The 13,184-nt window shown below is 38.7% G+C and overlaps 1 protein-coding gene across 1 annotated transcript in view; it reads left to right on the top strand.

The window, feature by feature from the left end:
* The window catches only part of KCNK2 (potassium two pore domain channel subfamily K member 2), a gene marked incomplete at its 5' end in the record, with an annotated part of 106,394 nt that overhangs the window by 38,775 nt on the left and 54,435 nt on the right, over positions 1-13,184 (top strand). The window contains one exon of the mRNA XM_082481467.1: positions 5,718-5,835. Coding sequence (XP_082337593.1) covers positions 5,718-5,835 — 118 coding nt within the window. The remainder of the gene's footprint in view (positions 1-5,717; positions 5,836-13,184) is intronic.

The raw sequence follows: 13,184 nt of genomic DNA, 5'->3' as shown, positions 1-13,184 counted from the left end.
ATTGTGAACATAGGGTGAAAAGAGTTCTTTAATTCTTTAACGTGTTGCGTACTAGTCTCCCGTGCAGATTACACTCATATGTTATACAAACTAAAAAGAAAAACATGGAGTCACAGAATTATAATCAAACATCATTGCAATCTCTTTCAACAGCAAGGCTCAAAAGCACATGCTTTTGGAGTCTGGAGAGTTGTTTGCCAAGTGTTAAAAGCATCCTAGTGTGCCTCTGAACAAAGAACTAGGATTTCCATTCTTTGCAAACCAAAGCTGAAATAAGAACATAGGACTTGTGCAGAAGCTGGGCCATATGAGATTTATTGTTATACTGGAGAATGAGAGAGTGCTCTTGTCAAACGGCAGCGGGACAGCGAAGGAAGAAGTCCAGGATGAGAAATGAGTTTCCAGAAACTTTGAGGCATATCTGACTTTTTGACATGGCTTGTTAAAGGATTGCCAGGAAGCACAAGCTAACTCCTGACAAGCTGGGTAACGAAAGGCTGCACGCTCTGTATTTTATCAGAAGCATAATTTAAGATGCTTCTATTTTAGTCTTTGGATAGAAAAGCTGAGAGTGACTGGAAGATGGTACAAAAGCACATATTGAGAGCCTGGTGTGGAACAAGGAGAAGACTATTAGGCTGACTGGTTTCACACATACTCATTTCTGCCTGATCCCTCTTTGAGACAGCGGTAGACTACCAGAGGCAAACTTTCCCACTTTATACTCTCTCTGTATCGCTCCTGTGGTTCTGCAGACCCCTGCCTACCCAATGTAGCTCTGCTGCCAACAGGCTGGCTTCTGTCGGTCCTCTCCATTGACGCTTTGTGGGGTCGGGTGACCAGGGGTTGAAATCCCTGACCTAGGAGAATTGTCTTCTGTTTTCACAAAATGTCTGTGCTGTTTGAAAGGCTCTCTTATCTCCTGTTTTGACAAAAAGAAGCCACAAAATCCTGTGTCTTAGTCTGCAAGAGTAGCTCAGCGTGGCCTCTATGGACAGATACGTGTGTGAGCGCAGGGATGTGACAATACAAAACTGCGCAACGTATTTACCAGAAAGGGTTTCTAAATTATATAGGAAAATGAAAAGCGGACATTCAATTAAAATGAGATTTATATCGACGCCCTCCTTTTTCCAGTGTTCTGATTTCAAGCCAAAAAAGTAGCAGCCTGAATGCAATGCTTACGTGCCTGCGGAGCTCCGGTCCTGCTTTTGAAAGTAAGGCAGGTCATGCCTGGCCTGTCCGCTCTGGGCTCAAGTGTCTCTGCCTCTTTTCCCTGGTGCTCTACTGAAGCTTATTCAGGAATACGGGTGTAAAGCCAGGTAGTTTGGGTGCGGTACAGGTTAGGACTTGTACTGAGACGCAACTCATGCCTATCCAAAGATATAGTACAGAGCTAGCCTAAGAATCCATGTAACTTAGAAAAATGAGAATTAAGTTCCTCCTAAAATTTTTAGATACTTGAAAATTTTATCCCAGTTCTTTTTACTATCAAAGAAAGCCCACATTTTCCCCATTATGAAGACAAGTAAAGAAGAGCAAATGGTGAAAAGCCTATTGCTTTTACTGTGACCATATAATACTGTTCTTAAAATCATTGCACATAGAGGCCTTGATTGGGTGCCATGTGGTGGGTGACCCCTCCTCTGCTCAGTCCTCAGTCATCTCATATGAAACAACTAGTAGACAAATGCTCTGGAAGCAGGTAATCAGGTGAAATAATCTACATAGTTTTAAGAATTGAAACTGTCCGCTTCCCTATTCTGATGCTGACTGTAGTTCTGTAATGCTGACTGTGGTTCTGTAGTGCTGAAGTGAAACTGTTTTTTAAGTCAGAATTTAGTTTGTGTATGGAATAAAAATAAGAAAAACTAGGAAAATTGCCACTGAGGTGGTCAGTAAACTTTAATAGTGTTTAGTAATTTTTTAAAAGCCAGGGAATTCCCATGTTAAGATCACACAAAGTGTTTACAGGCTGCAACATATGATAAATGTAAAGATAATACAGTGTTTTCATGTTTCTAACAGTTTCAAGATTCGAAATGCACTGAGTTACACTTACTAGTGTATAAGTTAGGATAAGCTACAGGGCTCAGGTGACGGAAAGAAGTTGCGAAGGAAAGAATGACAAATGCCAAACTTGTGACAAATGAAGTGGTTATGTTTGCTCTAGTAGTAAGGCGTCAGTCAAGAAAAAAAGCTGAAGACCAACAATAAAGTGGCAGAGAAAATGGAATCTAACAGCACTGGCAATGAGCAGCTGCTGTTTGAACATGGAGGGTGAGATCCCGCCTGTAGTGAAGTTAGTGGAAAGCAGCTGCATGAGCCCGGGTTTTTATTCTGGGCTATGGAAATGTTAGTATCCAATATTCCAGGGAAGTTTGAGTGGTGGATGTAGTCAGAAAGAAGATGCTACCCTGAAATCAGTGCCCTGAAATGTACATGCTAGGAATTATGTTATGTATTATTTTCTTTTAAAATTATGCTTGGGAGTATTCTTAGATGAGGATCTGCTCATAGGCACTGACCAAACTAAGAAGAAAAGACGTCCTCTGATCCAAAGAACTGAAAGTGCGGTTACCCCTCCTGAAAAATCTGCAGGCAATATTCAAGGACTTTATGAGATAGTAGTATTGATCTCAGTAAACCAGCAATCTTACCTACTTTTCATCCTTGTTAGTAAGGAAGGCTCTTAAAGAAGACTCTGAAGGAATATAATGCAGCAGCTTTGTTAGTCTTTAAGGCTGACTCCTCCCAAACATGGGAACAATGCAGGAGAAAGCATAACAGTGTGTGTTTGGAAACTTAATAACCCATCGATGAAGAAGGCATCATCTGGCCATTTATAACTAAAACTATGTTTAAAACAATCAATAAGGTAAATCAGTAAAGTTACAAAGCAAGTCAGTAAGAAATACTGGCAATAACAAATTACTTATATACAATACTCAACAGATTTATTTAAATAGGTAGATATTTTATTTAATAAGAAAGAGTTTAATCCAGAAAAGAAGAGACAGCTGATGAGTCAATTTGATCATTAATTTCTTGAAGGAAAAATCTAAGAAATTGCTATTCAAGTGTTTCTCATAACATAAGAACTTATAAAATTACTTTGAAGCACATAAAAATCTCAAAAGGGAGATGCATTCTAAATGATCCACAAGTAAATTGCAGAATGTACTGCCACAGAATGACTTGGCTCCCAAAATACAAATGAAGTCCAAAAGTAGTTAGATAAATTCATGGCAAAATGATCCACCCAAACCAATCTGCACACCATGATGGAGATGCAGCCTCCCACTCAGACAGCCTCTAGAACTGCGCTTAGTCAGAAGCTGGGAGGATGTATGAAGAGAAGGCATTGCTTGCCTACTTGCCCCGATTCTTTTCCTAATTAGCAGTTGGCTAAAATCAGAGACATAATAATAGTGGCTAATTGTCTTCTGTAGCCATCTGTCGTGTTCAGTTAGGACTGACCCAACAGAGTAGTTTTGGGTTAAGTTGTATCTTTTTTTCCTGGAGGTCTGTTGGTAGAGTATAGCGCGGTTAGGGAAATGCATAGCTGTAAAGGATCTTCGAGCAGTTTAGGTTGGCACACCTTTCATGTAAAAGACGTCGAAGTAGCATGGCTTCAAAAATGTGTAGTGAGGATATAAAGCTCTGAAAACGTTTTACATCTGGATCTGTATAAAACTTGGTCTTGCTAGACTGCCTAAACGGGTGCGTTGCTCTGGGTGGTGCATGCATCCAGTACAATAAACTCTACTAAAACATGAACGGTCCCGTAAAGTTATATTGATCCAGTGCTTTACCATGCGATGTCCTCACTGGAGAGCATGTTCCCATTCGCAGGTACAAGGGCTTACGATGGAAGTTCTTAGTCCACTGAAATGAAACAGTACTGAAAATGTATTCAGTAGGCTTTATACTGCAGCACACTGGGCTTTGTAAGTCAAAGGAATATCAGTATTGTGTAAATTATAAAATCAATACAAGGGATGGTTTTTGCATGCTGCTTAGTCTGATGTGTCCCTTCCTACAGTAATGTAAACACCTGTCAGTGCTGCTGTACTTACCGCCGCCAAGTTGTATGTGATGTACAAACGTAGAAGGAGCTTTATTCTTCCAAACCAAAGGAAAATTAAACTCTCTTCCCCTTCCCTTTCCCCATCCTTTCTCCTTCCTCAGAAGGATTGAAAATTCCCCATTTTTGATGTCTGCCTTTTTGGTGTTTTAAAAAAAATGTTAAAATGAAAACAGTTGAAGGTACAGAAGATAAAACGGCGTTAAGTCTATGTAAGGATACCCCCCAGCTGGCTTTCTGTTGACAGCCCTGGATGTTGAAAGCGGCTTAGGTGTGGCAGCAAGATCCCTGTGGCTGCGGAGATGCCACTGTGGGCTTTACAATGGCTACTTTGTGCATCTGAGCTTTGAAAATGGCAAACTGGAAACGGGGGTTTTAGTTGAGATCCCATCACGCAAAATCGATGGCCTGGTTAATCCAGTGTTCTGTCATTTCTGTCCAGATCCACTGACTTCCATTGGCACATAGAAACAAAAATGTTTTCATTTGCAAATTGTCAATGTATTTTGGGATCGAAAAAATTATTGCTACTGCACAACACTGTTCCTCTGCAACAGACTGCCCACACGGAAAACCATTCTGGTCTGCCCTATTGCTAAATATCTTTATGTGCATAATCATTGTTGGACAACTTGCCAAGCAGAAACTATTAGTTAGTTAAAATGTTCATTTCAGCTTTGCAGTATTGCTTCCTCTGTTGTTCTTTTGTTAAATGCCAATTATTATAAGGATCATGATTATGAAATAAGTCCCATTTTAAAGTTTCAGAATGAAATGCTAACTTACGATACTTAAAGTATTTATTTCAAATTTAAAAATACTTTTTCTTGACGTGTACTATTTAACTCAAATACTGGTATGTCTCTGCAACGGAGATATAACTAAACAGGAATGCTGTTTGTGTTAAGAATTTACAGTAGGTGACACTGCTGAAATGGGAAATGTTTCATATTTCTTGAGACTATGAAAATGTCACTAGTGGCAAGCATGTTCATTTTAGCTGCTAGAACTGAATTTTTCAAGAACGACATTTATGAAGTATATAGTATAAACTTAGGGATACATGTTTGATATTTGACTCTGAATTTTTAAGTACTATAGTGAAAGTTTTATAACTGTAATTGTTAATCTTTAATTGCCGAATGATCTGTTCTACAAAAGTGTTTTAATGAGAGTTCATTTGATCCAAAACAATGCATGGGCATTTTTTCTTGGAGTTTTAAAACGACTGTGTTTTAAGAAGTACATTTGCTTGCCTAACTCAATAGAGGAATATTTTGGGAAGTTCTCATTGTAAATCTTTGTCTAATGCATATTTTTCTTCACCAAATAGTTGCAACAGTAAAAACAATTGTGTTTGCCGTCTCGCTGAGGTGATGCTGTTACTGGTGTGGTTTTTGCATTCTCCTTAATGGTCTGGAGTTTACAGCTCTGCTGCGTGCCGAAGTGCTTGGGTGTCTGCTGAAGATTAAATTGTAGCCTGGCTGAATGATAAAACTCAAGCAGAGCAACCGTCATCCTTTTCTGGTTTATTGCTTGGATTAAATAAGTGATTTAATCAATTTACTGTGTAATGTACATTAATATCCTTGTTTCATGAATATTGACGCAAATCTTTTTAAACTTGCAGCAAGTAGTGGCAGCAATAAATGCAGGAATCATACCTTTAGGAAACACATCTACTCAGATCAGTCACTGGGACTTGGGAAGTTCCTTCTTCTTTGCTGGCACTGTTATTACCACCATAGGTAGGACACAGCTTCTTATCTTTTCATAGTAAATGAGCTGAAAGTCTTCCAGTGTGTACATGTATTTGTTAATGGTAAATCTTCCACATCTTCTGGTTAAAAGTAGAGAGTTACTTTGTAGCTGCAGGGGCAGAAATTATAGCTGTTTGTAAGGAGCCCTAACTGAGTACACGATTCTTCTGGAGAAGAAAAATGTCACTGTGTATTTCTGCGAGGTGACTAGAAGAGGTTGTGGAAACATTTTCTGGGGGGAATTTGGTCAACTGTGTAATCACAAGTGTTAAATAGGGCATGATTTAAAGCACATGTGCATTAAACCTTGACTGAGATGTATGGAATTTCAGGTCTTTATAATCCCACCCTACGTTGTCGTTTTCTCTACATTCTGAAAAAAATGAGAACTTGGTAAAGATTCAGTTCGGCTTAATTTAATCAGTTGTGAGTGTTGTGTTGATAGGCAGATTTACATTCAAAGGCTTGCTTCGAGGCTTCTGCTGCATTCAGAGAAGTCCAAAGCTGTAGGGTGATTTATCCATGCTCACAAGCCCAGGGAGTTTTCTGGATCCTTTCTGCATTTGAGTGGCACTGTCCCTCTGAGCAGGTGTGAACAGGAGCGGCGTTCGATCTTTCAGTTTCTTCCCTTTGACTGCAATATAGTGCACGTGGTAATACCGTTCAAAGATGTAGTGCAGCTCACAGATCATATAAGGGGCATCCACAAAGGTGGCTGGAAACTAGAAGAAGAAATCAAATGAGAAAAATTTAAGACCAACATTATGCTAGTAGTGTATAAGGACTTGTAGCATTGTTGCAATACTAATCTCTACGTAATCTCTACCTATATGCATATTGTGATGGAAGGGAATGTTCTTTTCAAATGTTGTTCTTTCTTTATGTAGAAGTGCATGAGTACTATATTTTTTGTATGCTTGAGTATATACATGTCTCTCTATATATGTAGAAATATTATGTCTCTGTGTAACATTTTTTCACATCTAGAATAACTGAAACAGGGGTTTAGTGAAAAGAGAGTGAAACTTTTACCTCCCTGAGGTTAGTAACAAACTTAATGATTTTATAGTAGTAGGTCCACAAGGTAATAAAACCCCAAGTATTGAAAAAAGTAATTTTAACAGATTATAACCAAGAAAAGTAAGAACCTTGAAAAACAGCTTTACTATCAGTTTTATGTTATCCTCTTCTGACAGCACAACTTGGCAGGTTGTAGGTAAGTAGCCATGGTCCTGTAGAAAGTGTTTAGTATTTGCTTCAGTTCTGAATAAGGATGAAAGTTAACATATGAAAAGTGTTCGAGGAATTAAATCATTCAAAAATTATTTTACAGCAGTGAAATATTTTCTTTCACTGTTTTGTTTCTAAGTGGAACGAAGGCTTTGCTAAATAAAAATGTTTCCTGATTTAATTTATTGACCTGATTCAACCGAAACATGAGTGAGTCCTGCTTAGAGGAGAGAGAGGGATCTGCAAAGGCATCCAGGCCACAGATCTGCAGTCCCCAAGAGGCAAGATAACCCAATAGGAAATACATTTGAAAATTAATATTTCAGGTCATTTTTGCAAACCAGAATCGTCAGAATCAGGTCAGACTAGGCAACTGTAAATATTTATTTCAGGTTTTGTGACAGAAAACTAAGAAAATCTAGGGAAAAAAAATCTTCCTTAAAATCTTTTGGCTTAGGAGTAACAGTGTTTTTCATCAGAGACCCTTTCTGATGGGAAGCTCGCAATCAGTTGCAGTTTTGAGCTTTGTTTCTTAGGACAGCTTGGGTGAAAGCCATAATGTGGTTGGCATTGTCTTACTGCTACAAACCATCTTGCTGATGGTTCACAGGGCTTGCAGCGTGACAGCACGCGGAGCTGTCATGAAAAGCCCTTGGAATTGTGACTTTCCTGGGAAAATGTTGACAATTGTAAAAGTTGCGTGTGCTTTCCCTCAGTTTTTGTATTATTACGTGCCATCAAGTGATTTTGTGTTCAGAGAAATCTCTCTTCATATATGAGTAACCTTCTGAAAATGAAGGCATTCCTTCCAATTAGAGGGCATATGGTTATCATGTAACTTGATATTTTAATTTCTCAAGAGACTCTAAATGTGGTTTATGAACATCTCCAGAGAGTTGCCATAGGTTTCAGCCAAACACTACAGACATCGTCTGTGGACAAATACAGGACCTTATAAATTCATAAAACAACTTTACAGAAATAATTTGTAAAAGTGATTTTATAACTATGAATAAAATTTATAAATATTATGTCCTTTAGAATGTATACCTTAAGAAGTACTGGAATAGAAGAAAAAAGGATTCCTACCATTTAGAGAAAATGATAGCTTTCCAGTGTTGCAGCAGATTCTCTAGCTTTCCAAACCTCTTATTACTATATTTTTACCTTATCATTTAGCCCAGACTCCTCCTGGTGATATCTCAGAATCCAAGAAATTCAAAGGGAACCAAGAGTTTATTTATGGACAGTGTTTCCCAAACCTTTCTTTAATGACAGTAGCACTTGCGTCCCACAAGTATTTGGTTCCTGGGGAGAGAGGGTAATAAATAAAGCCTTTAGAATTTCCCTAAGCAATAAGTTATTGTTTTACAGTTACTGTTATTGTTGTATCACAGTAGTGATGAACATCTAAGTGAAAAATATTAACCATGTATTTTGGTGGCTATTGGCAGCCGTCCAGAACAATCTGTAGTTTCTTATTCCTCTGGGTCTCCTGTGGGCTGCTGAAAGGCTCTGTGATGGGGCCATGTAAATCTATTGAGATTCAAAGCCAGCTAACGAAACAGGTATCACTAGAGAAAGCAAGTCTTGATGTCTATTTAACAGTTTTTTTTATTCTCTTATAACCCTTCATGTTATCCAATAAATGTTACAGTGCGTATTATAAAATTAATAAACTCAGTTTTCACAGAACATACTCTGTTATACTGCTACGAGGTCTTTCCTAAGAAATGGATTTAGTTGAGAGGTCAGGGTCAAATGATTTCACAAGACTTTATTTAGAAAAGAAAGATCCTCTTTAGCTTTTTTCCCGTGTCTGAGTGGGTTGGATTTGGCTTTGCATTTACTACTGTGCAGCAGCATAAAACCTCACTGGTTATAGGTTTGGCTTGCTTAGTTAGCTGTTCTCGCTTGTGGATATGTTTCTAGAACAAATACACCTCATCTCAACAAAGAAATGGGAAACTACGTGATGTAGTGTGTATGGAGCAGTTTCAGAGAGTCCCTAAGAGGGAAAAGGGTAACAGAGGGAAATGGGAATGGAAAAATTATCTATGAAAAATTGCTGCATTTTTCCCTGGGATACTGTGCATGCTGCAAAGCACAAAAGATACTCTGTTTTCCTACCTGAAAATGTTATTATCCAATCAGTCCTGTTCTAAGACCGCATGTCCAAAGAAAAGGAAAAAGAGATGAGAAGAAAAGCAAGAAAAAAATTGTAACTCAATCATAGAGCTGGAGATAGTGTTGAGGAAGAGAGGAAAATAATCTTTATGTCACATGTTTTCATTCTGAGAGCTCATTGTTGGCGCTGCACCTGTTTTTTTTATCCTCTAGATCATTTCCTTCAATTAACTCAGAAATGGGCGTAGGGACACAACCTGCACACACCCTGCTTCCCCCCAAAACAACTTATATTTTAGGACCCAAGAAAGTTTTATATTGGCAGCAGGGTAGGAAAGGAGACCTCTCGTACTGCAAGCTTGAGACCTGTATCTAGAAAAATAAAAAAAACAAAGTAGACATGCCGAGGCCTTGAGCTTAGCAGTTGTTTTCCCAAATGACTGCTGTCTCAGCACATGAAAAATGTAGTGTCAACCATAATATCAGAAACTGTATCATGAAAACCTCTACTAGACTCCTATAGATCTTCATCTAAAATAGTTGTATTATTTCTGTTGTTATTCCAGCCAGTCTATAACGACTTTTTTGAGCACTGCAAGTAGATATATAGTGGAAAGGGCACTTATTCAGACTCCTGGAAGATGGATTATCTTGAATAGTAGTTGTGAGCATGTCAGGAGTGCCAGCAACCTCACTGGTAGCTGTGGTTTGCCAGAGCGCATCCTTTCCAACAGAGCTGTGTCTACACGGGGCTCCATGAATACCTTAGCGCTCGAGGATACTTTGCAGCTATAGTGATGTCCGAATCCAATAGTTGCTAATAACTGTGTCTACAAATCAAAACAGGAAGAACGCATCATAGCACTGGAACAGGTTGCCCAGAGAGGTTGTTGAGGCCCCACACCTGGATGAGTTCAAGCCCAGGCTGGACGTGGCCTTGGGCAACCTGGTCTAGTGAGAGGTGTCCCTGCCTATGGCAGGGGGGTTGGAACTCGATGATCTTCAAGGTCCTTTCCAACCTAAACCATTCTATGATTCTATGATTTGGTTTTGTCCTTTTCCACTTTCACCAGCCCTTGATTTTTGAACCCAAACTCTCCTATGCACTGCAAACTGAACCTCGTGAGAAGTTCACTCATGACTAAAGTCTTTAACTTATCTTCAAGTAGCTAGCTATAGTAATACAGGTATGGGTTTTTGGGGTCCAAAAGCCTATCAACTGTTATTAGAGTGCAAAGGAATGTGATTTTTTTTTTAAAGAAAAAGAAACAAATTGTAAATATTTATGCTTAGGGAGCATTTGTGAATAGCAAGGAGCTAAGATTCTGAAAAAAGATGAATAATTTTGGCTGGAAATCTGAACTTGATTTGTCACTCTTAGACCTGCAATTAGTTATGTAGCTTCAAATGCAATTTCACTGTAGGGAACGCTTCTTTCTGCCATTTTTCCACTGCCTGGACACAAGCTTTTCTGTGAAGGCAGGGTATTTTAAAAAGTCTTAATACAGTGCTTATTGATTTGAAACAATAATAAGATCCTGCTGCTAAATCTGTCCCTGCTGGCACCATTTCACTGCATTTTTGAAACATAAAATAACAGAATAATGTGTTGATAACTAAAATATACAAAATCTGTTTGATGTTATAAAAAGACAAATATTGTTGATGATCAAATACGTTACCTATTATGTCCGATAATCATAAAGATAAGAAATTGCAAATGATGTTGAAAAATTTGTTCAGAAAAGTGAGAAGTATAATGTACTTATGTTAGAGCTGTTTTCTTGGTTTTTGTTTGTTTGTGCCACCAAAGAGGAAACAGTGCTATCAAGGATAAGCGTAAAAATTTAATTTGAAAAGATTACTCCAGTTTGCTTATCCCAATATAAATGCTGGGATTTCTGTTTTTGTATTTGCTGAGTTTTCTGTTTGCGTATTTGAAAGGGAAAAGAAGCAAGCAAGAGAGTGTGAAGTGCAAGTGTTGAGGTGATTGAGGAGGGGGTTGGTGAAAAGCTTCTAAAAGTACAAAACGTAAAATACATTTGCCTGAGAAATATTATGACACATGATTTTTCTCCATCGTATCAGTATTCGAATCTGCATTTGAACTTGAATACATAGTGGACATTGCAGTCTACAGCTTCTGAGGACCTGTTTCTTTCCAGGCTCCTCAACTCAAAATAATCTTCTTTGGTTCCCTTTCCAAAGCAAGAGGTAAAGTTTCATTAAGGCAGGCTCACGGATCTTATCCTCCTCTAATAGTCTGGATGCACGTGTCCAGATTTCACATAGCTTCTAGCAGGGGTATGTGTGTGGCAAAGCCGAGTATAACCAGTTGGTAATAGCAGCTGCAGAGCAATGCAGAAAAAAGTTGTTAAGATTTATGGTCTGTGAAAATGTGGTAGTGAGAGACACGCTAAAGAGGTCACTGGGGAATGAGGTGGAAATGCTCCTTCCACTCCTTACTCTGCAGAGGACTCCACCAAAAACTCCTTCTGTCTTACCGTGATATCATATTGAGTCAAAGTGTGTTAAATATGTATATCTCATCTGATAAAATGTCAACAGAAAGAACTATTTTGTTTTAAAAAAAATCCCCCTGAGATCTCTTCAGAATTCAATGTTTCATCTAGGTTAGCGTTGTGCTTCCTTCCCATCCCTGTGCTGCTGTTCTTAATAGAAGACATTAGAGCTGCAGTAGCTTTTTAGTCTCTATTTGTTCCATTCTAATTTTTCTCTTTTGCTTCTTTTGTTGCTCCTGTGAAAAAGGGTCTGAATTTGACCCAGTTATTGGCTGTCGACAAATAGTGGTTCACTCATGCTCGGGGGAGACCTGTTAGGATTTGGCAACAAAATTCTCCAAATATTTCATCTGAACTGAGCATACTCTCTCCCAGGACAGCAGCGACTAAACAAAATTTCCTCTGTAACTATTTCTCCCAGGAACAGTGAGTAGAGAGTGTATTACTACTATGCCCTCAATTTTCTCCTGCATTTGTTCAGGCAGCGAGAAAGAAGGCTGATCTGACTTGAATGCTGGGGAAATAACACTTGGACTGTACAAGGTTCAGAAGTAATAATTAGGATAAGACTGCTGGGAGCTAGGGAACCTGGAACAGCGGTGGAGGAAGGACCATGTCGAAGAGCTGTAAGGAAATGATATTAGATGAAGAGCTCAGTTAGAGACATTGAGGGCTTGTATATCAGAAAAATTGAATTAAATTCAGTGAGCAAATCAGAGACGAGAAACTGAGCTCACTGACCAAAACAACTGCGACTAAGAGGAGGAGAGGACCACTTTTTTTCCTGCACGTGCCAGAGTACTCAAAAATGCTACAAGTGGCTCTAAAATTGGAAGACATGCAAGTTTATGGGACGATAAACAGCTTTAATTACACAGAGACGTGCTGTTTTTCTACCAGCGCCTTTTTGATACACAGGTATCTGACGTGGAGGTGTATGGTAAATTGCAAGCACTTGCGTGTTCTGTGGGCCATATTCGTGACAGAAAGGATCTGATATTTCTGGTGATACTGTTACTTGAAATTATTAGCTATATTAGAAAAGCTTAGGGTGATGTAACTTCTTAGTAGTGTGAACATACAGGGGAATTTTTGTTGACCTCGTAAGCTCTGAATTCTGGACAAGAACCTTGGCAGTGGATGGTGTAAAGGAATGCTGTCTCTTTAGGGAAGGTGGTGGCATCAATGACATTTCATATCACTTTTCATATCTTTTTTGCACTGGTCTTTTTACACATTTTTTGTCTTTTAATCTTCATTCAGAACACCGCGAGCTACTTGCTTTTCTTGTAAGACTGAGTTTCCAACTGTGTTTATATTCTGGAATATTTTTTCCGACCACCTGTAATGTTTTTCAACATTGATGTGATTTCATTACAAATTGGTTTTGTCAAATTCACCTTTTTAATTTCATTGATAAGCTTCCTTCTAGGCAGCACTGATGGTTTTATTTTGGTG

The sequence above is a fragment of the Vanellus vanellus genome, assembly GCF_965231255.1.
Source record: "Vanellus vanellus genome assembly, chromosome: 3".
Classification (NCBI taxonomy): domain Eukaryota; kingdom Metazoa; phylum Chordata; class Aves; order Charadriiformes; family Charadriidae; genus Vanellus; species Vanellus vanellus.
The sequence above is the reverse complement of the archived record's forward strand: the minus strand, read 5'-3'. Positions and strand labels throughout refer to the sequence as shown.